Genomic DNA, 21217 nt, shown 5'->3' with positions numbered 1-21217 from the left:
GAGACAAAGCAAGAAACAGACTCTTAACTCTAGAGAAAAAACTGATGGTTACCACAGGGCAGGTGGGTGCAGGGATGGGGATGAAGGAGCGCTCTCGTGATGGGCACAGGTGCTGTGCGTGTGGACGTGCTGAATCACCGTCTTGTACGCCTGGAGCTAATATTACACTGGATGCTAACTAACTGGGATTTAAATCCTTATTCTGTTAGTGGCTGTTTCCCCATCTGCTAGCTTAGATTATAAAATTAAAAAAAAAAAAAAAACTATATATGTGTGCGTTGTGGAGGCCCTCCTCCATCAGTGGTATTGTCCATCTTGAAGTTTTCTTAAGCCTCTAAGCCACTGGCTGTTTAGCCTTTTTCCCGTTTATAATTTACTGTGAATTTATTTAGGGAAGGGAATATAATTGGACACAGGGACCCTCCAGCCTCAGCGCTGTGGATTTCACTGCCTTAGCTCTTACCGTCCCTCCATCCTCCCCAGACGTTGTAGCCTTCTACCCTGGCAGGCTGGAACCTGCTCATAGCCACTAGTCATGGGTGTCCTCCAGGGACAATGCAGAATGACGCGTTTTCTTTGACATGTTTCTTAGTCATTGCCCCGTTTCTTAGCCATCTCTGAGAACTCCGATTAAGCTGAAAACCAGAAATGTGTTTGATATTGGTCTTGCCAGGAGGCAAGGTCAACCTCTTAAAAGCAACATCTTTTTACCTCTCACTCTGGGTTTCAGGAATGGAATGGCTAGGTGTCTCAAAGAGGGAAGGAAGGATCCGTGCGGAAGAGTAGCTGAGGTGTATTTTGTCTGCTGACCAATGAAAATACTTCCTAGCCACATGCTTTCTTAGGGAGTCCATAGTATTTTATTCTAGACTGTTTATAAGTGCCACAAGAAGCCTCAGGTGGAAGCACAAGATGCGGAAAGACAGAGTCAGCCCTGGAAAACTAGGATAGGCTGGATAACAGTTATTACATGGGTTAGATCAGTTTAAGACACAAGCCCATTTTCATTTAGATTACTTAGTGTGAAAGTGTCTTAATGTTTCATAATATGTAATGCCATTAAATTGCTTAAAATACGTTAATGACGGTTACTATTTAACGATAAGCTCTGATGGGTGTTTTAGTGAAGAATAACTGCACTTGCATCTATCATTTTACTAGAGTTTTACCTTTGAATTTGGACTAGACTTTCAAAGCAAGACCACATAAAGAATTTTTTATTATGTGTTTTGCGTTTAAGTGTTTCAAATTAAAATTAAAGAATTGCTGTTAGAAACTGGATATTTACTTGCTTGCTTTTATTTCCTAAAGCTTTCATTTACATGGGTTATTACTAAGTAGCAAAGAATTAGTAAAAATATTTTGCATTTAACTCCTACGTACAATGAGACTTAAGTGTAAAAATTTTTGTTATTTATGTTGATTTTAGTTTGCTTATTTCCTAAGTTTAAAAAAAACCTGCAGAACATTGGATTTATACATTGTTTGACAATTTGCATGTAGAAATTTAAATATGCTACAAAAATATTAAGTGTCACCTTAATTTATCTTGGTCTAAATTATCTTCAGTGAAGCAGTCGACTCACATGATTTCCAAAGACTCCCTCTCCCCTTCCCCCCAGTTTTAAAGTTTGATGCTATTCTTTGAGGAAAATTACAGCTAAATTTTATATGCACTAGAAATTTTATATCATATTTTTTGTAATTAAAGTGAAAAGGAAAATATGTAAAAGCTAGTATGTTTGGATTTTTATATTTTTTGTTTAAAAACATATTTAACCTTAGCTAACAGTCTGAGATTTCAAATGGATGGATTGTGATTTTGCAAGATCACAGAGATCTTTCATTTGTGTCTTTTAAATAGCATGTTGCCATTGGGAGAGAATAAATTCTTATATCTTTTTTTTTTTTTTTTTTTTTTGGTTTTAGGATTTTCTCATTCAGCGTTTACCTTTGGTATAGAAAGCCATATCAGTCAGTCTAACATAAATGGTGCCCTCGTCCCACCTGCTGCATTGATTTCTATCATCCAGAAAGGTCTACAGTATGTAGAGGCAGAAGTTAGTATTAATGAGGTAAGGAAACCTTATTTGAAATACTAATAAGTCTTACTCTTAAATTTGTCCTTAAATCTAATATCTTGTCTCTTCATTCATTATCCGGCTTCAGCTTCCCAAGGTTGACAAAGTTGAAGGGTGGCGTTCCTGGTGTCCCAGTCAGGGTGAACAGGCAAGGCCTGCTGGCTCCCAGCTGCACGAACCTTTGGTTCTCATTTATTTCCCTTTCTATGGTTTTATAAGTAACTAATAAGAAACCGTTTTCTTTAAAACAACAGTGTGCTGTGGAACACGGAGACCATAATTGGCAGTCTGAAAAATCCCAAAACCTCAGGTTATTTGGTTATACCTGATTTTGGAAGGCAGGTTATGATTAAAGCCAACTCTTGATGCTTTTGCCTATACAATTCCAGTGCCGGCCAGCGATGACCCATGAGCCAAATCCTGCCTGCTTGCCCGTTGCTGGATTGGAACCCAGCCACGCTCCTTCATTTATGTACTGTCTCGGCTACTTGTGTGCTACAGTGGCAGTATTGAATGGTTGTGACAGAGACCTTATGCTCCGCAGAGCCTTAGATATTTACTGTTTGGCCTTTCACAGAAAAAGTTTGCAAACCTTGGTCTAGCTGAAAATTTTCATAAGTGATCAAGATTTATAATACGTGGAGCTCTTTATTTTCATTTCAGAGCTTAACATGTTCCCCTTTACTTTAGCAAGTTTTTTTTTTTTTTTTAAATAAACCTCCTTGGTTTCTATACCAGTATTTATTATTATAATTATGTAGTACTCTAATTCTGATTTCATTATTTTTGAGTTTCTTCATCTCCAAAACTGAAAAATCCACTAATATTAAATTAAATGTGTCCTCATTGACTTTTAGTGTTTTCTGTCCCAGATTATCCTTTATCACAGGGGGTGAGAAACAGTCTCCACCAGTGGCCAGAGTTAAAGTCTCATGGTATCTGAAAAATACATATTTTGTAGATTTAATGTAGTACTCTACGGTGTATCTGTGTTGGCATTAAATAAATTACTTAAATTCTCCAGCTCCTCAAATACTCCATTGCAGCTGACAGCTCAGAAAGATGCACGGTGTTGTTGTAGCTCAGAGCAACCCCCTCACTGCCCTGTAGGTAGGTCTTGGGTTAGTGCACCTTGAGCAGCCTGAGTGAGTTGGGCCTTACATGTGCATTGTCCCAGTTTCTGTTTCTGACTTGTTCTGTCTCCATGTGGCCACTGGAGAACTTTTTATTAACTTGTAGCCTCCTGATATCAATGGGAGGAGCTTTGTAAACTTACAGCAATGCCATAAAATTAAAGAGCACCCGTCTCAGAGTGAGGGTGGTACTTCTCGAATGTTCGTGTGCTAGAACTACCCGAGAGGGCTTGTGAAAGCAGGGATTCCCGAGCCCCTCAGAGATTTCGACTCTGTAGGTTTGACTGTCCGTTTCTAACAGACTACAGGTGCGGTGGCCGTGCTGGTGGTCCTCAGGTCACCGAGGAAGAGCGCCAGCTAGGAGTGCCCGGCGCCTGGCCTGGCCCTGGGACTTCCGCACGTCTGCCTCTAAACCTTAGTGCTCCCATCTCGTCGTTAGGAGAATGAGACGATCAGATGGCCGAGCATCTGACGACTGTTTCTTGTTTCGATATTGAATCAAATTACGAGAAATTTTTTAGTCCTTTTTTTTATTAAGATTTTATTTATTTATTCATGAGAGAGACAGGCAGAGGGAGAAGCAGGCTGCTCGAGAGGAGCCCAATGCGGAACTCGATCCTGGGACCCCGGGGTCACGCCCTGAGCTAAAGGCAGACGCTCAGCCCCTGAGCCACCCAGATGCACCAAGTCCTCTTAAAGCTATTTTAAAAGTTTTTTGTTGTAAAGAAGTGTTTATCCTAATGTGGCCCCAAGCCTCTCTTCCCGTTGCATGAACTCCTTAGTGTTGTTCATTGCTTTTCCCCGACGGAATTTTGGGATCTAATTAATAAACTTCTTATCACCTGGGCCCACTTTTCACTATTCCTTTCAGTATTTCGGCTTTATCCTCACCAGTATGAACTAGGTGAGAAGGAGAATTTCAGCAGCTCCTTGCCGTTGCTTCACCCTAAGTATGTCTCTTTCGTGTTTTCTGCCTCAAAATTCTCCACCTCCAGGATGGTACCTTGTTCGATGGTCGGCCAATAGAGTCTCTGTCGCTGATAGACGCCGTAATGCCTGATGTGGTGCAGACCAGACAGCAAGCTTACAGGGATAAGCTCGCACAGCAGCAGGCCGCAGCTGCCGCCACCTCCACAGCCGCCACAAACCAACAGGGGTCTGCAAAAAATGGAGAAAACACAGCAAATGGGGAGGAGAACGGAGCACATACTATAGCAAGTGAGCTGAAATAAGAATTTCTAAAAATTCCTTTGCAGGAAAAGTATTTTGCTTTGTGTAGATGTGTCATCTTCTAAACTGAAGTAACATCGTCTGTTTCATTTATGCCAACTTGTTCCCTTAACTTGTATCACAATTCAGATTTTTATTCCTGAAGCTCCAAAAAGCTAGATTTACTTTCATGGATTTTATTTTCTTCTTTAAATATTTAGAAACCATTTTCTACTATAAGATAAATTTTGTTGTTTGCTCTTGACTTTGAAAGAAAATTTGTAATACTAGTCATTAACCCAGTAAAGCTCTGACATGGAGATAGGAAGGCAACTCTCATGTTATATGAATGATATCAGCAACCCCTACTGGCAGAAATTCAGAATAGTGTTGGCATGGACTAGATTTAATTCAGATCATTTTATCATTTTAGCCTTGTTTGGCTCTAACCTTTTTGCAGTCTTTCTCACTGCCTCCTCATCACCCCAAACACACACACACACACACACACACACACACATACATCTTTTTAAAAATAGTAGGGTCAGACGTAACTAAAGATAGGAATTTATTTCTCGTGTGACAAGTGCTGTATAATTATTTTTGCCATTACCTGACATAGTTTTTTGGTTTTTGTTTTTTGTTTTTTGTTTTTTTACATTATATGTTACAAGGGAGGTATAAAATGCTGGTTAAGAATTATTTCCCCCCCTCAGGGCGTTATAATAATACCTAACCGGAATTTTCCACTTGATTCTCATGACACAGATAATCATACTGATATGATGGAAGTGGACGGGGATGTTGAAATCCCTCCTAATAAAGCAGTTGTGTTACGGGGCCATGAATCCGAAGTTTTCATCTGTGCCTGGAACCCCGTTAGTGATCTCTTGGCATCGGGGTATGTTTCTTAATGTGAGACTCAAATATCCTACTGAACGAGTACACATTTTATAAAAGCATTACTGACATGTTTTTGTTGCTTCTTTGTGGTCCTTTTGTCTCTGTAAATCTTTATTTCTTCATAACTTAATCTTAAGTTATTTTTTGAAAAGGTATACTTATTTGAGAGAGAATGCGCACACACAAGCAGGAGGGGGAGAGGGAGAGGGAGAGAATCTCAAGCAGCCCCCACACTGAGTACAGAGCCCGACTTGGGGCTGGGTCTCAGGACCTGTGAGATCATGACCTGAGCCAGAAGGAAGAGTCAGTTGCTCAACCAACTGTGCCCTCCAGGTGCCCCCATAATCTTAGAAGTTTTAATTAAGCTTCTTCAAAAGTGCTGAGGGCCCCCAAAATGGAGACTAAGGAATATAGTGGAAATGGAAACCCCAGAGAGTCTAGTTTTTATTTGCCTTATTAATAATAGTATGTAAATATGTTGCTTTGATTCTGGGATACTTGAGAATATCATGACAATTTAAAATATATTGCATACTTTCTAGGTCTGGAGACTCAACAGCAAGAATATGGAATCTTAGTGAAAATAGCACTAGTGGCTCCACACAATTAGTACTTAGACATTGTATACGGGAAGGAGGGCAAGATGTCCCAAGCAACAAGGATGTGACATCCCTAGATTGGAATGTGAGTATCACTGTATTATCCGTGATGACTACAGTTCCTAATCTACTTAACATCTCTGAACCTCAGACTAATAGCAGCGTTTGTCCATTTGTTCAGATATTTTTGAATTTCACTAATAAGAACGACAACCTAGGACTCCCCGTTCTCAAATATGCTATTAAATCAAAGGCTGGCCCTCCAGCAGTCAGACCTAGGTTCGACTTGCAGCTCTGCAGTTGATCTTGCAGCAGAACCTTTGTCACACTGGTGGTTGCCCCTCTGCACTTCATGCTCCTCAAATGTTAGGTAGAGGTGTGGTAACGGTAGTACATAAATGGGGTGATAGATGAAAATCAACAGCTGGCACACACTAAGTCCTTAACTGCGAAGTCCTTTGCTAGGGGTAAGAGAAATTTGCAAAATAAAAGCATGTTCTTGTTTTTCTCATTTTGCTCAGAACTGCTGAAGACTTCATTGCCGACTGCCTTTTAGGGACCATTAGTCTAGGCTCTGCTGTAGCTGTGGGAATCTTACAGTTAGCTGATCCTCTATGTCATTCCACATCTTTCAGAGATACCTTTAGTGCTCTGACTCACCAGAAAGTTTGAGCTCCTCGTTGACAAAGCTTCACCCGTCGGTTTCAAGTACATGATAACCAGCTCTGTTTGTTTCCATTTCCAACTATGATTGATTTGTGGAAAATTAGCATTTTTAAAGTTCCTGTATATTTTCCTTTATTCCATGTTGCCTTCTTTCCTTCCTTGTGACTTTGCATCCATTTTTTACCTGTCTTCCCAAGCCTAAGAAACATCTTAGACAATTTTAGTATTCTTGAGCATTTCATGGGGTTCGTGGTTCTTTCTTCAGCAAACACCCTTTCCTCCTCCAGCCCCTGTCCAACAACTTTTGTGCGACTTTCCAAAGGATCTTCCAAATCCAAATCTCATTCCAATGAATGAGGTCTTTTTTAAAAACGGTTTCTCCAGCAGAAGTTCTCAGTTCTTATGAAATTTTTCTAAAACAAATTCCTGTAGGGTCAGGACTAAGAATTATCTTCTCAACATAGGACCTTATTCTATCTTAAGTCAAAGGCCTTATTGCCCTCATATACTGTTTGGCTCAGAAACCATTTATTTTAACTTAATGAAATTTACAGGTTACCGTGAAAAGGATGGTTAACAAATGTTTGTTGAGCTTGGTGATTCTGAACTGCAAGTTATAGTTTGTGGAAGTGTGGACTTTTCAAACATATTATTCACTGTGAATTTGAATCTTCCACCAACGGGAAAACATTATCCTTGATGAATGGTTCTTTTCCATGACTAATGCAAGAGCCTGTGAGATACGCTATCTTTAAAGTATTCTTTTCCTACTGTGGTGGTCCATGAACTAAGACATCTGGGGGCCAGGAGTTTTAAGGAAGCTTCCCATCGTGCAGAGTCTAGAAGTTGGCTTTTGCTCTTGGTTTCAACATGGCTCCTTCTTCAGATGAAACTGTGGAACCAGATTCTGGAAGGACTGAACCTACATCCCCTAGTACCAGCATCTGTTTGTTTTTCACTTACCTGTACAGCTGACTGGCTTGAGAGGTCTGAAAAAAGGCGATCTTGTTTTCAATTCCCTTTCCAAAAAGCATCCACAAGGCACTGAGTAAGGCAGGACTTCATTCTGTGTCTTCAGTAGTGTTCACTAATCCCAGCAGTAGTCTGTTGAATGCACGCTGTAGCTTGCACTTCCATAGATCTGTCCTTCTGTTGTACCATTCATCAGGGCCAGGCACAGCAAGGGAATGTAAGAGTAGAGAAATTGGTTATGGATTTCTCCCTGCGGTAAAGTAGTTCCAGGCACTTGTACTCACTTCATTAACTATAAAGTCAGCCTATACTCTTTTCTGGCTCTTTTTTTTTTTTTTTTTTTTTAATTGGTAAGGATTTCATATTGGGAAAATTAACAAAGGAAAGAAACATTCACTGATATTTAAGTATCTGATCATCTGAAACGGCAATATTGTTTGGCTCACACACAATACAAGCTTCATTTAGGCTTTAGTAAAAGATTTAGAGGGAGGACCATATAAAATCTTCTAACCATAACAGGATGTTTTAGCTGGTTTTGCTTTTTACTCTATAAAATCATTATAAGGTGATGATTAGGGTGTCTTTCCTAGTGCACCGCCCTACTCCCATTTTCAGCCACGTGCATCTATGACAATACTGTAGACCTTAGTGTGCATCAGAGTGGTGTGGGTCCTGCTCCAGAGTAGTTCCTGCCATTTTTGAGATTTGGATATAAGGCCGCCACACTGACTAGGTGCTGATTAAATCCCAGCTTCACAGCAGTGAAGGGTGCTTTGTAGGTCTTCGGTAGCGTTCCCAAATAGGCAGAGGGGAAGTTTTGAAGCAGAGAAAGTCAAGGATCTGCTGTCCCTAGGATTTAAACATGAAATAGCCAAATAACAATTAAATGCCCTTTCTGGATTATATAATTGAAGGAAGTGTGTTTCTCTGACAGAGCGAAGGTACACTTCTAGCAACTGGTTCATACGATGGATTTGCCAGGATATGGACTAAAGATGGTAAATGAAGCATTTTTCTTTTTCTATGTTGTTGTTGATCTGAGTTATAAAGCTTGAGATAATTTTAAAGATTTTCTTTTTGAATAATAGGTAACCTTGCTAGCACCTTGGGGCAGCATAAAGGCCCTATATTTGCATTAAAGTGGAATAAGAAAGGAAATTTCATCCTCAGTGCTGGAGTAGACAAGGTAAGCGAATGTTAAACTAGATTTTCTGAAGGTCAGTGTGTTACACAGTATAACTGAAAGTAGTATTTTGTCCTGCTGATCACGTAAACAATGAAACATCCACAAATGGGAAATTCAGGTATGAATTTATGATAATAGTAGAAATGCTCTCAGATTTTTTTATCAGCTCATTCCTGAAATTATTCATCAAAATGTCATTTATCTTTTATCTTTTTGACCACTCATCTTTGCTGAAATCATGGATGTCATATCTCTTGTACTCTGCTTCTCTTCCCCAGTTTCTAGTTTATCTCAGCTGTAAAAATGGCTCCAGAGTGATTCCTTGAGAAATCTTAGAGCCAGTCTGTTAGCCGAACTCCTGGTGCTTAATTGAAAATGTAAAAAACGCAGATTCTTCGCAGCTTTTTTCACCTAACTAGGCTGGAAAATATGGATAGGTTGGAACTATGGGCTCTGTGCTCTTTCGTTTTCTTAGGTCATCCCCTTTATCCCACACCTCCCAAAAATAATACAGGTTTAAGATGATTTTAATCCAGGAAAGTGTATGCTCATAGTTAACTGAATGAATTGTCAGAAATGAAACTAGAGAGGGAAAGGAAAGTAAAGGAGGCCAGGAATAGGAGGGAAAAGTCCTATTAATAACCACTGACACTGTGTAATACCTTACATCCCCAAAATTATAAAACCCAGTGATGGGAGGGTGTTTAAAGGAATTGTGAAGATGTCCATTCAGATTTATATATCATACGTGGATATAATATATAAAACATTGCTTTAAGTATTGTCAAAATCCAAACTGCCTTTATGTGTGGAAATGTGAGCTTTAAAAATCTTAATATTGAGATTGGTTGATGACTTTATTAATCAAGTATTTGCCTCCCACTAGCTAAAAAAGCTAAAAACCAAAATTACATTAAATACATTATCGCAATTGAGTTTCTTAAGCAATGTAGTATAATTTCTGGTGTTCTGGAGACAACTCATAATTGTTTGAAGTAATTTGACTGATGGAAATTCACCAGGGAAAAATGCAACTCGTAATAGCCATCCCCACCCCCACCAAGTGAGAGTATACCCTCCTTGTACCATTGGGGATAAAGCAAATGTTTAAAGTTAAATTCACTCTGACATTTCCTATTGCTTTAACATAGTTAGGCGTCTCATTTATGTACCTATGATGAGCTCCTTTTAACCTCCTAATGTATTTTTCTTTTCAATCTCAGACTACAATTATTTGGGATGCACATACCGGTGAAGCCAAGCAACAGTTTCCCTTTCATTCAGGTAAATCTTCACAATTTACATGAGAACTGGTGCTTTCTTCTGTTTTTCTAATTAAGCTTTTTAAAGGCATATAATTCATTTAAAGTCTTGCAATATCAAATATCAGTGAGATCATTAATTGTCAGGGGGTCATCGAACATTTTCTGTGAAATGTACCATTAAAAAACCATTTGCAGCCTAGTGCAATTAGGTTGGTATTATCTAATGGTAAGAACATAGATCTTTGAATCAGGAGGTCTAAGCTTGAATGGCAATTCCACCCCACTTAACAAGCTTTAAGACTGAGCAAGTCATTTAACCTTTCTGAGCCTCATTTCTCTATCTATAAATGAAGGATAATAATTATCCCTGTTCGTTATGAGGATAAAACTAATATATATATGGAAATACTGTATAAACTTTATAAACTCATACAAATTCAGGTGTTGTCATTTCTCATTTTGGACTCCTGTTTCTAAATCAATCCTTCTATGTACATGAAATAAAAAAATGGGCTTTCCCAGCATTGTTGGAACTTCGGTGCTTTAAATGGACTTCTCTTTTGAAAAATAATTTGATACTTAAATAGAATAATTCTGGCCCCCCTCCCCCGGTAGTGTGCTCCTTCCTCCTTGGTACGGAGCCATGCACCAGGGCATACAACCTGGTGAGTAGACACAGCTGGATTTCAGTACCTGCCCTCTCTTCCTGCTGTTCTCAGGGAGTTTCCTGGTGATAATTATTAAACTGGAACAAGATACCTAGTAACTACAGTTGACCCTTGACCAGCATAGTTTTGAACTGTACAGGTCCACTGATATACATGGTTTTTTCCCCAATAACTACAACTGCACTACTGTGAATTTCTTTTTTATTATTTTCTTAATATTTTCTGTAGCTTTATTATAAGAATACAGTATAAAATTTGTATAACACACAAAAAAATGTGTTAATTGACTGTTTCTGCTCATGGTTAGGCTTCCAGTCAACAATAAGCTATTAGCAGTTAAGTTTTATGGGAGTCAAAAGTGATATGCGGAATTTCAACTGCATGTGGAAGGGGGCAGGTCAGACCGCTGAGCCCTGTGTTTCTCAGCGGTCAGCTAAGTTAGAACAGCATTTTTACCACTACCTGATTTAACTGCTTCTTGAAAGATTTTCTTGTAGTTGGGAAGAGTTTTGATTTGAAGGCTGACTAAAATTAACTGATTATTCTCAAAAATTTGGTAACATCCTTTTCACAAACAGCCAGTGGTTCGGCATCACCTTTAAAATGGAAACAGCTTCTGACATTTTGGCTTTTTGTCTTTTTCTATTTAGTGTGACTAAACAAACCAAATAAGGTACAGAATGACTGGTGTGTAGTATCTGGATAACGCAGTTGTGCAAACATCATGTTAAACAATTCAGCTTGATTAAAGCTTACCACATTAATAGGCATTTACACATCAGTTTTGATTACCTGTTTTACTTCCTTTTCACCTTTGTTTCTAGTCCTCACACAGATAGAATTCTTAGGCCTCTGGCTCTTCCACCCAAAAGTTTCTCCTCACTGCTAGGAGTAAAGCGAAGTCGAAGTACGCATTTGGTACTGTCACTAGCTACCACCGTATGACGTACACCACCTTTGGTCAGACATGGTGCTCTTGGTTCACGTGATCCCATTTAGTCCTGAGGACAGCCCGAGGGGGTAGGTGGTATTGAAGTCCTTTCGCAGTAAATAAGCTTTTTACCCATGATAGGCTTTCTTGCCATGCTCTTTGTTTTTTTTTTTGTTTTTTTTTAAAAAAAACAACTTTATTGAGGTATAATTGTCATAAAATGAGCTACATATACTTAAATTGTACAAGTTGATACGTTTTGACATATGTAGTATGTACCATTGAAACCATCACTGTACTTCAAACAGACAGTATACCTGTTAGCTTCCGAAGTTTCCTCCTGCCCCTTTGTGATCGCTCCCCTCCACCCCTAGACAACCACCTGTGGTCTTTCCATTAGTTTATATGATGTAAGATTAGTTTATATTATAGACTTTTTTGGCCTGGCTTCTTTCACTCGTGTTATTGTTTTGCATCTGCTTCACTTAATGAGTAGTGTTCCACCGTGTGGCTGTGCCGCAGTTTGTTTATCCATTCACAGGTTGAAGCAAATTTGGGTTGTTTCCAGTGTTTTTTTTGGCTATTGTAAATAAAACTGCTATCAATGTTCATGCACAAATCTATATGTGGACTTGGGCTTTCATTTCTCCCATGCAGATACCTAAGAATAGAATAACTAGATGACACGGGAGGTATATGTTTAACTTAATAAACTGCTGAGCTGTTTTTCCAAAGCTTACATTTTCAATACAGGAAATTTTCACTAGCAATGGATATTGTAGTCCCTCCATGTCCTTGGTAGCGCTTGATAAGCGGTCAGTGTCATTAATTGGAGCCACTCTAATAAGTGGGTATTGGTATCCCATTGTGGTTTAATTTGTATTTCCTAATGACTAATGATGTTGAGCATCTTGTCATGTGCTATTTACCGTCTGTAGATCTTACTTGGTGAAGTATCTGATCAAATCTTTGGATCTTTCATTTATTGTTTTGTTATTGAGTGTCGTGAGTTCTTTATGTATTCTGGATACAACAAGTTTATCAGGTACTTACAGATGCTTTTTTGCAGTCTGTGGCTCATCTTTGCACTGTTCTAACAGTACTCCTCAAAGATCAGGAGTTATTAATGTTGATGAATTCCATAAATTATTTGTTTTTTTATGTATCATGCTTTCAGTGTCAATCTAATTTACTCTTTTTTTTTTTCTTTTCATTTTTCTTTTGCTTGATACAGTAGTTGAGGTCACTGATTCGAGACCTTTCTGCTTGTCTAAAATAGATATGTAGTGCTATAAACTTACTTCCAATTACTATGTAGTGACATCTCTGTGTGCATAGCTCTTTTCCAGTAATCTGTCCTATTAATTCCAGCCACTTTGGCTTCCTGGATCTCAGCTTTGTTTCTCCATTTCAGGAAATTCATTGATCTCTGCCTAGAAAGATTCCTCTTCCCTGTGCCAAAACATGGACTTTTTTCCACCTCCACACCCCTGCCCCCCACATTGTAAGCCTGGGCAGATAGAAGGGCACACTGCTGATTGGTTCTCATTTTCTCAGAAACCGCTGTCTTTAATTGCCTGGTGTCTACAGTCTTGAATTGTTATTTCATATATTTTGTAAGTTTTCTGGTTGTTTTGGGCAAGTGGGAAATTTGGTCCCTATTAACCCGTCTTGACCAGAAGTGGAAGTCTGTCATGCTTTTTAAATTACCATATTTTAATTATTGTGCTAAATTTTCTGCCATATACACTCTTGCATAGAGCATAAGTCATGATTATAGATGAGTTACAGTAAGTGGCCATTTCATACCCATTACTACGGTGAAAAGAAGTAATAATGTTCATGAGGACACGGAGAAATCAGGACCCTTACACCTTGCTAGTTGGTTTGTAAAAAGGTACAGTCACTGTGGAAAACAGTATGATGGTTCCTCAAAAACCTTAACATAGAATTACCATGTGATGATCCAGCAGTCCTACACCTAGGTATAGACATCCAGAAGACTTGAAAGCAGGGCTTGAACACATCCTTGTCAGTGTGCAGGGCAGCATTATCCCCAGTAGCCCAAAGGTGGGAACAAGCCAGTGTCCATCAGCAGACAAATGGATAAACAAAACACGGCTGCACACACACAAGATGGTCATTCAGCCCTGAAGAGGAATGGAGTCGTGACACAGTGTCACCGTTAGTGAACCTGACACGCAGCACGCTAAGTGAAATGAAGCAGGCACAAAGGGACGAAAAGAATGAGTCTGCGTGTTACCTGCCTGGAACAGACCTGCTCAGAGAGACAGGAAGTAAAGGCTGGAGGCTCTGGGGAGCGGGGGCAGCTACTGCGTGATACCCACCGAGTATCTGCTGGGGGTGATGAAACAGCAAAGATAGTGATGGTCGCACAACCTCGTGAACGTAATTAATACGAGTGATCGTACACTTAGTAGAAGGGCATTTTATGTTCTATATGACCACAGTGTTTAAAAGTTATTAAATATACCCAAATCCATTAAACTGTATACTTTAAATGAAAGAATTTTAAAGTATGTGATTCATATCTCAATAAAGCTGTTTCTAAAAAATGCAAATAGTAATAAATACCTTTTTCTCCCTACTACATAAGTTCAATTTATTTGTTACCTTTTTAAATTATGAAGGATGGAGGGGATAACAAAAACATATCAAAAATTGCAGGACACGAAAGTTTGAATCTTAGCTCCAAGATTTTAAAGGACTGTAGCCCTAGGCAAATGAATGAACTCTTTTTAGTCTCTTTTATCTTGTATAAAATGAGACCAGTAATAGTGAACACAACTCTCACATATCACTTACATAAAAAATGCATTTTGTTGTGAGATGTAAATTCTTTTTTTTTTTTTTTTAAGTTTATTAAGTAATCTCTACACCCATCCGGGGGCTCAGACTAAGAACCCCGAGATCAAGAGTCCCATGCTCTTCCAGCTGAGCCAGCCAGGCACCCCATAGAGATGTATTTCTTTCCTAATGAATTTGCATTACCTAGACTCATTTTATTTTAGGAGTAAACAAAAGGTAAGGAGGTAGGTGTTCTTCGATTATACCAATCTTGTAACCATTGTATTTTATGAGCCAGGGATATCACAAAGCATAAATCCTACAACTCATGCTGAAGCACTCCCCAGCTTCCCCCAGTTAACTTCACTGGGCCACACAGTTTATTTTTGTGTCATTCTGAACCTAATGGTGTATTTGTTTGAATGCCACGTTCTTTTCCCAGCCTCCCATCTCATATTCTGCGGACAGCTCTAAATTAATATCCGGATACATCATGACAGACACTTGCCACTCTTTGTGACATTTTGTCATACCTTTACTTGTTCTCTGAGTTTATTAGATTTTTCAGGCTTACACACACACACACACACACACACACACACACGTGCGCTTAACACTAGAATCAACTATTTATCAAGTAAATATTTTGTTAAAATTATTTTTGAAATGGTATCTTACGTAATAGTAATGTAATGTCAAAATGAACCTAGTAGCTACTGAGTCAGATTCCAGGCATGAAAACAGATTCTAAACCAGGTAGTCGAGAAGCGGGAATTTAATCGGAGGAAACAGCTGCAGAGGTGTTGGAAGAGTGCGAACCAGAGGACTGTGGGTAACCGGGTCGGAGGGGAACAGCCGCAGACAGCCGGCCTCTGGAGGAGGCAGGAGCCAGCTGCCCAGCGGGAGCTCGTGCCGGCGTTGCGGGCACCCTGGCGGCGGCCGCTGCCCGAGGCCCCGGCTCCGGGGAGATGAGCGCACAGGCTTCTCTGTTTCTCGGGACCGTGGCTCTCGCGGTCTGTGTCCACCTGGAGCCCCGTGGGCCCGGGATGCGGAGTCCGTGTGCGGAGCTATCAGGGCAGGGTGGCGAGGGGTGGCCCTGAGGGCAAGCAGGCGACACGCGCACAGTCACCAGCCTGCACCCGAGGTGACGCCGGTCCGCCCAGCTTTGAGCCGGGGGTTGTTAGGGACGCGCCCGCCCGCAGCGGCTGCTGCTGGTGGGCTTCGGCCGGCTGGGTACCGGGTGCTCTCCGCGCGCAGCCCACACTCCGGGTCTCAACCTTCACTCTTTCCCCCAAACCCGGCTCCGTGCCACGCACGCTGGGTGCCACCCTCAGGCTTGGGGGCGGCGGGGCCCCCGATGGCAGGGAACGCTCCCGCAGCAGCCCATGGGCCGGCCAGGCACCGAGTGGCGTGGACAGCCCGTGACCGTTACGCGTGGATTCGCACCGCGGGGTGGCGGGCGTGCCCCTCCCGTGGGCCTCAGTGGGGTCTGCCTTACCTAGTGCTTCGTAGCCCTCACCCCCCCGCCCCCACTTTCCTCCTGGGCTCCGAGCGGGACGTGCCGGGGCTGGTGCGGCCCCCCCGGGAGCGCAGGGCCACCGCCATCTGGGACCGTGAGCGCAGCCAGGGCCTCCCAACACCTCGTGACATGGATACGAGAATCCGAGTCTTGTGTGATGTTCACACTCCTAGGCCTTTTGATCACGTGTCATCTCGGATCCACAGCCGAACGGACATGACAGCGACTGGGCTGGTGGGCCACAGGCCCCCCGCCGCTCCAGGTCTGGGGTGGCTTACCCCGCTTACTTGCCGTCATTCCCCTATCTGCGTTCCTAATTATAGAGCGCCTTTGCACCTTGCAGCCCGGGGAAACGGGAAGAATCTCCAGTCATATCAGAGCTAACATGGGTATTAATAGCCTGCCAGCTTTTGGGCGTCTGAGGGTTTTAAATTCAATGACACGGATTTTAGCAGTTATTTGACAAGAATGACTTAGAAGAAAATGTATTTGCGACCCTATACAATATTGCACTTATCAGTTGGGTGGATATGGAAATTATTCAGTATAAGGTCTGTCTAACTTGCAATTTACAAAGTACTTTTCACACACATCATGATCTTCACAATATCCTTGTGTACTAAGCCTAAAGGTTTTATTCCCCCTTTTTATAGATGGGGAAACCAGCATGAAAGGTTAAATGACTCGCTTGGGGTCCAGCGGTTAGGGAGTGGCCGACTGAAGCCCCCGTGCCCATCAAATACTCGAGGAATTTTAGAAATAAAAGGAAGTATGACATCACGTTTAAATGTTTACGAACGCGACGCTAAGGATCCAGTCCTGGTAACTCATGGAGCAAGCGCTCAGGAGCCCTCACCTCCTGTGTTACTTCCTTAGGCTGTGGCTCACATAGAGACACCCGAACTGAAATTTATTAGTGTTTGTGATATTTAGATCATCATTTTTAAAATTCAATTAGTATTTTAAAGATCATAAAGTAAGATGTTTAAGTTCCTATTAGCATACTGAAATGCCCAAGCGTGATTTAGAACTAAAGCTCCTAGATTTCAGTGCTTGTGGAATGAAGGCAAACCTGTAGCCCTTTTCCTTTTCAGCTCCAGCACTGGATGTTGATTGGCAGAGCAACAACACCTTTGCTTCTTGTAGTACAGATATGTGCATTCATGTCTGTAAATTAGGACAAGACAGACCTATCAAAACATTCCAGGGACACACGGTGAGTAACCTTCTTTTCGCCCTTGAAAGTGGTTATGATGACTAAGTGATACAGCAGGTGGCTTTCAGGGATGTGTGTTTAATGTCCAAAGAGCAACGCAGTCTGTACCGTGAAAATGTGACTGTGCCCTGTTCTCTTTAGAATGAAGTAAATGCTATCAAATGGGACCCAACTGGCAATCTTCTGGCCTCCTGTTCTGATGACATGACTTTGAAGGTAATTGAAACAGTGGGGTTGAAGTGGCAGTGGCCGTGTCCTGAAGAAGGGCTGCTCTGGCCATTTTTAGATTCTCGAGAGCATCTGTCCTAGCGTCCATTCAACGCCTTAACCGGGATCAGGATTCACTCTACTTTTTAATAGTCAATCGTTATTTATTTGTTTTGCTTAGTATTCCAAGTGTCTAGATATAGCAAAAAGAACGCTTGGTGGGAATTGTGGCACTAAGAAACATGCTGTCTGCACTTCTCGAAGGTCATATACTGGTGCGGTTCAAGTTCTATTTGCACGTGTGAAAATTTGACAAGTAACAGATCTTCGTCGCATTCATGGATTTTACCGAAATTCTGTGGATTGTGTTAATTTGATTCTGTGGTGTGAATATATATCATCCTTGCTGGGAAGCTGGGCTGTAGCACAGCATTGCTTAGTTGCTGAGTGGGTCTAGCTGACATGCCTGCATCCACAGCTCGACATGAATTTATGTTTTTCTTGTCAGTGTGACTAGAGACAAAACTACCACCTTGCATGTGTGCACCTCACATTTAGGAACAAAAAGCATTTTGAGATGAAGAACAGCCTAATATTTATCTCCGTCCGATATTAGTGAAGCTTTGAGCCCTTTCCTGCAACATAGTAACTCTCCTGAAAATAATTTTATGGTTGACTTTGTAATGCCACTGGCTGCAGATTTGATGACCCTTACAGATGAAATAATCATGAGGGAAAACTGCTTTTCCTCCCATGGACAGACTAAATGTAACCTTGGTAACCTGGTGAGGTTTTTTCCTTAAATGCCTGCTGTGTATTTAGTTATACATGGTTTTCTCAAGCCTGAGCTCCCTTGCACACATTGCTAGTGAAAAGGCTTTTCTTAATGCTTTTGTCTCTGAGTTTACTTTGCATGCACGTGCATTACAGCCATAAAATGAAAACCTTCCGGAACAGAGTATGGCACATATGTGGTCATGGAAGAAGGCCAGTGGCTGGAGAGCCTACTGAGTTGCAGTTAGACAAGTTTGAAGTAGAAACCATTAGAGAGCTTTTTGTCCTAACAATAATGAAAGGTCAGAGCTTTAAAGCAGAAGTGAGATGATGGGTCTGTTTTGTGTCTCGGGGCCAAATTCTGAGATCAAGGAACATGAGTCAGTAGGTCATGCAAAACCTGAACAGTGATTTGAGCCATGCAGGTGGGAGTGCGAGGTGGGTCCGATGCTCCAAGAAGAGCTCTTCCCTGGACATAAACATTTCGGAATTCTCTGCGAGTGGGTGGTCATTTAAAGCCACAAACTTGGATGGAACTGTGCAGGGTGAAAATACAGAGTAAGAGAGGAGGGGAACCTTAGAAACAGAAAGACTTAAGGAACTCCCAACAATCGCCAGCTCAAGAGGAGCGAGCTTCCAAAAGGAAACTGAGAAGGAATGACCCAAATGGAAAGAAAGTGTTCAGTTCTTAAGGGAGGTGATGCATGGGGGCGGTCCACAGTGGCAGGTCAAAGTGAAAGGTCAAGGGAAAAAAGGTCTGAAACGTATTTTGGGGGGTTATTGACCTGGAGTTATAAATGTTTAGGATCCAAGCACATTACAGTTTTGCTTTGTTATCACTTATTAGGTTCCTTGCAGACAGGTGAAACACACGTGATTTTTGTGGGGAGTTTTTGTTGGCAGTTGGGTTTTGGGGTGTGTGTGTGTGTGTGTGTGTGTGTTTGGCGAGATTTACCCCCTTGTCTTTATTGAATGATTTTGCCAGAAATACTCTCAGTGTAGATTTCTCTTGATTTTTGCTCAGTAATACGAATTTTAAAGGTCTATACATAGATCTTTTCAACTCCAGTAAGACTTAGTCTCTACTCATTTTAACTTTATTCCTTTGCTAGTTTATGATTTGTTCTGTATGAGTCATTTTCGGAACTTTTATAATGGTAACATGAGCTCTTTTTTAACAGATTTTTAAGTGTACGGCACAGTATTGTTATTTATGGGCACCATGTTGTACAGTAGAACTAGAGAGCTGAAATTTTGCACTTGTCAATTAGCTGGTCCTTCCTGTCCTCTTCCCTTGGCCTTTGGTAGCTGCCATTCTTTTCTTGGCTTCTGTGAGTTCGACTCTCACATACCTCATATAAATGGAACCACGCAGCATTTGTCCTTAAGATTCATCCATGTTGTGGCATAGTTCAGGATTTCCTTTTTTTTTTTTTTTTTTTTCTTTTTAAGGCTGAATAATAAACACTGTGTTGTATATGGTATGTATAGACCACATTTTCTTTATCCATTCATGCACCGATGGACACTGAGATGCTTTCCGCATCTTGACTTCTGTGACTAATGCTACAGCCAACAGGGAGTGCAAACATTTTTAAGATCCTGATTTCAGTTCTTTTTGATAAATACACACAGGTGGGATTGCTGGATAATATGGTAGTTCTGTTTTTATTTTTATTTTTTTTATTTTTTGAGTAAACTCTGTATTGGTTTTCATGGTGGCTATATACCATTTTACATTCCCACCAACAAGGGGTCTAATTTCTCCTCATCCTTGACAACATTTATTGTCTTTTTTATTTTATAATAGCAATTCTCTGATAGATGTGAAATGACATTTCATTCTAGTTTTGATTTGCATTTCCCTTATGGCTAGTGACACTGAGCGTCTTTTCATATACCTATTGGCCATTCACATATCTTTCTGGAAGAACGGTCTGTTTGCCCACTTTTAAATTGGATTATTAGGGATTTTGCAATTGAGTTGTAGGAGTTCCTCCTGCATTTTCAGAGTTAACCCTTTATAGATACATGGTTTGCGTATGTTTTCTCCCATTCTGTCAATTGCCTTTTTATTGTTCCCTTTGCTGCTCAGCTTTTTAATTTTATGTAGTCCCTTTTGCCTTTTTGGTTTTGTTTTTGTTGCCTGTGCTTTGGTGTCATACAGGAATATACTGTTTGCAAGTTGCTTATCTATTTGCCCTACTCTGTTACAACATATTTTTTTATTCTAAACCCTAAGAGGAATTCATAATGTACATCTTTTATTTAAGGGACAGTGTTAAAACTACTACCTTAAACATTTTAGGATCATTACCCAAGGGACTTACTAAGTGTTGAAGTTTATACCATCTGAAGCTCTCAAAGTTAATTTTAGAACTACAGCTAATTCAGTCTTGAGGGCTCAGAATAGTGAACATTTGGAAAGGACTTAAAGCTAATTTGTCATTTTTAAAAGAGAGATAAATATTAAATATATTCTACATTTTAATTTCTTTGCAGATATTCCCTAGATCTCTAATCATTGTTCTGATTATACTGCTTATATTTTAGATTGGCACAGTAGTATTTTAAATGTACCCTCTGTGTGAGAAAATATAATTACATACATTTTTCTTTTTTGCTCAGATATGGAGTATGAAACAAGACAATTGTGTCCATGATTTGCAAGCACATAATAAAGAAATTTATACTATCAAATGGAGTCCAACAGGGCCAGGGACAAATAATCCAAATGCCAACCTTATGTTAGCAAGGTAATATTTCTGTTTTACTCCTCCTTTTATGAGTCTTCCACAGAAAAAGCTTCTAATAAATATGACAGAGTTAGGAAAGATTCCATGAAATGGAGTGTATCCTGCAAAGGGTGTTTTTTTGATGGGAACATTTAAACATGGAGTTTTATTCTTATTCCAGGCCTTAATGGATTTTTATATCTGGAGTTACCAAACATTTACCGATGGTATCAAATATTGATTAAAACTCAAGTAATCGAGGCATGGTATAATAACGTTTCTTCAGCACTAAAATCATAAATATATAGTCCGTGTGTTGTTCGAAACTTTGGATCAGTCAAT

At 40.4% G+C, this 21217-nt stretch overlaps 1 protein-coding gene across 12 annotated transcripts in view; it reads left to right on the top strand.

The window, feature by feature from the left end:
- TBL1XR1 (TBL1X/Y related 1) overlaps positions 1-21217 on the top strand; it is a 166420-nt gene that overhangs the window by 135844 nt on the left and 9359 nt on the right. For all 12 annotated transcript variants that reach the window (XM_077880391.1, XM_077880397.1, XM_077880388.1 and 9 more), the window contains 10 exons: positions 1930-2075; positions 4210-4432; positions 5192-5324; positions 5869-6010; positions 8501-8564; positions 8655-8752; positions 9976-10036; positions 17038-17159; positions 17301-17375; positions 20769-20896. In XM_077880391.1, coding sequence (XP_077736517.1) covers positions 1930-2075; positions 4210-4432; positions 5192-5324; positions 5869-6010; positions 8501-8564; positions 8655-8752; positions 9976-10036; positions 17038-17159; positions 17301-17375; positions 20769-20896 — 1192 coding nt within the window. The remainder of the gene's footprint in view (positions 1-1929; positions 2076-4209; positions 4433-5191; positions 5325-5868; positions 6011-8500; positions 8565-8654; positions 8753-9975; positions 10037-17037; positions 17160-17300; positions 17376-20768; positions 20897-21217) is intronic.

Source organism: Canis aureus, chromosome 31 (assembly GCF_053574225.1).
Source record: "Canis aureus isolate CA01 chromosome 31, VMU_Caureus_v.1.0, whole genome shotgun sequence".
NCBI classification, from domain to species: domain Eukaryota; kingdom Metazoa; phylum Chordata; class Mammalia; order Carnivora; family Canidae; genus Canis; species Canis aureus.
This window is presented reverse-complemented; position numbering and strand designations above follow the sequence as displayed.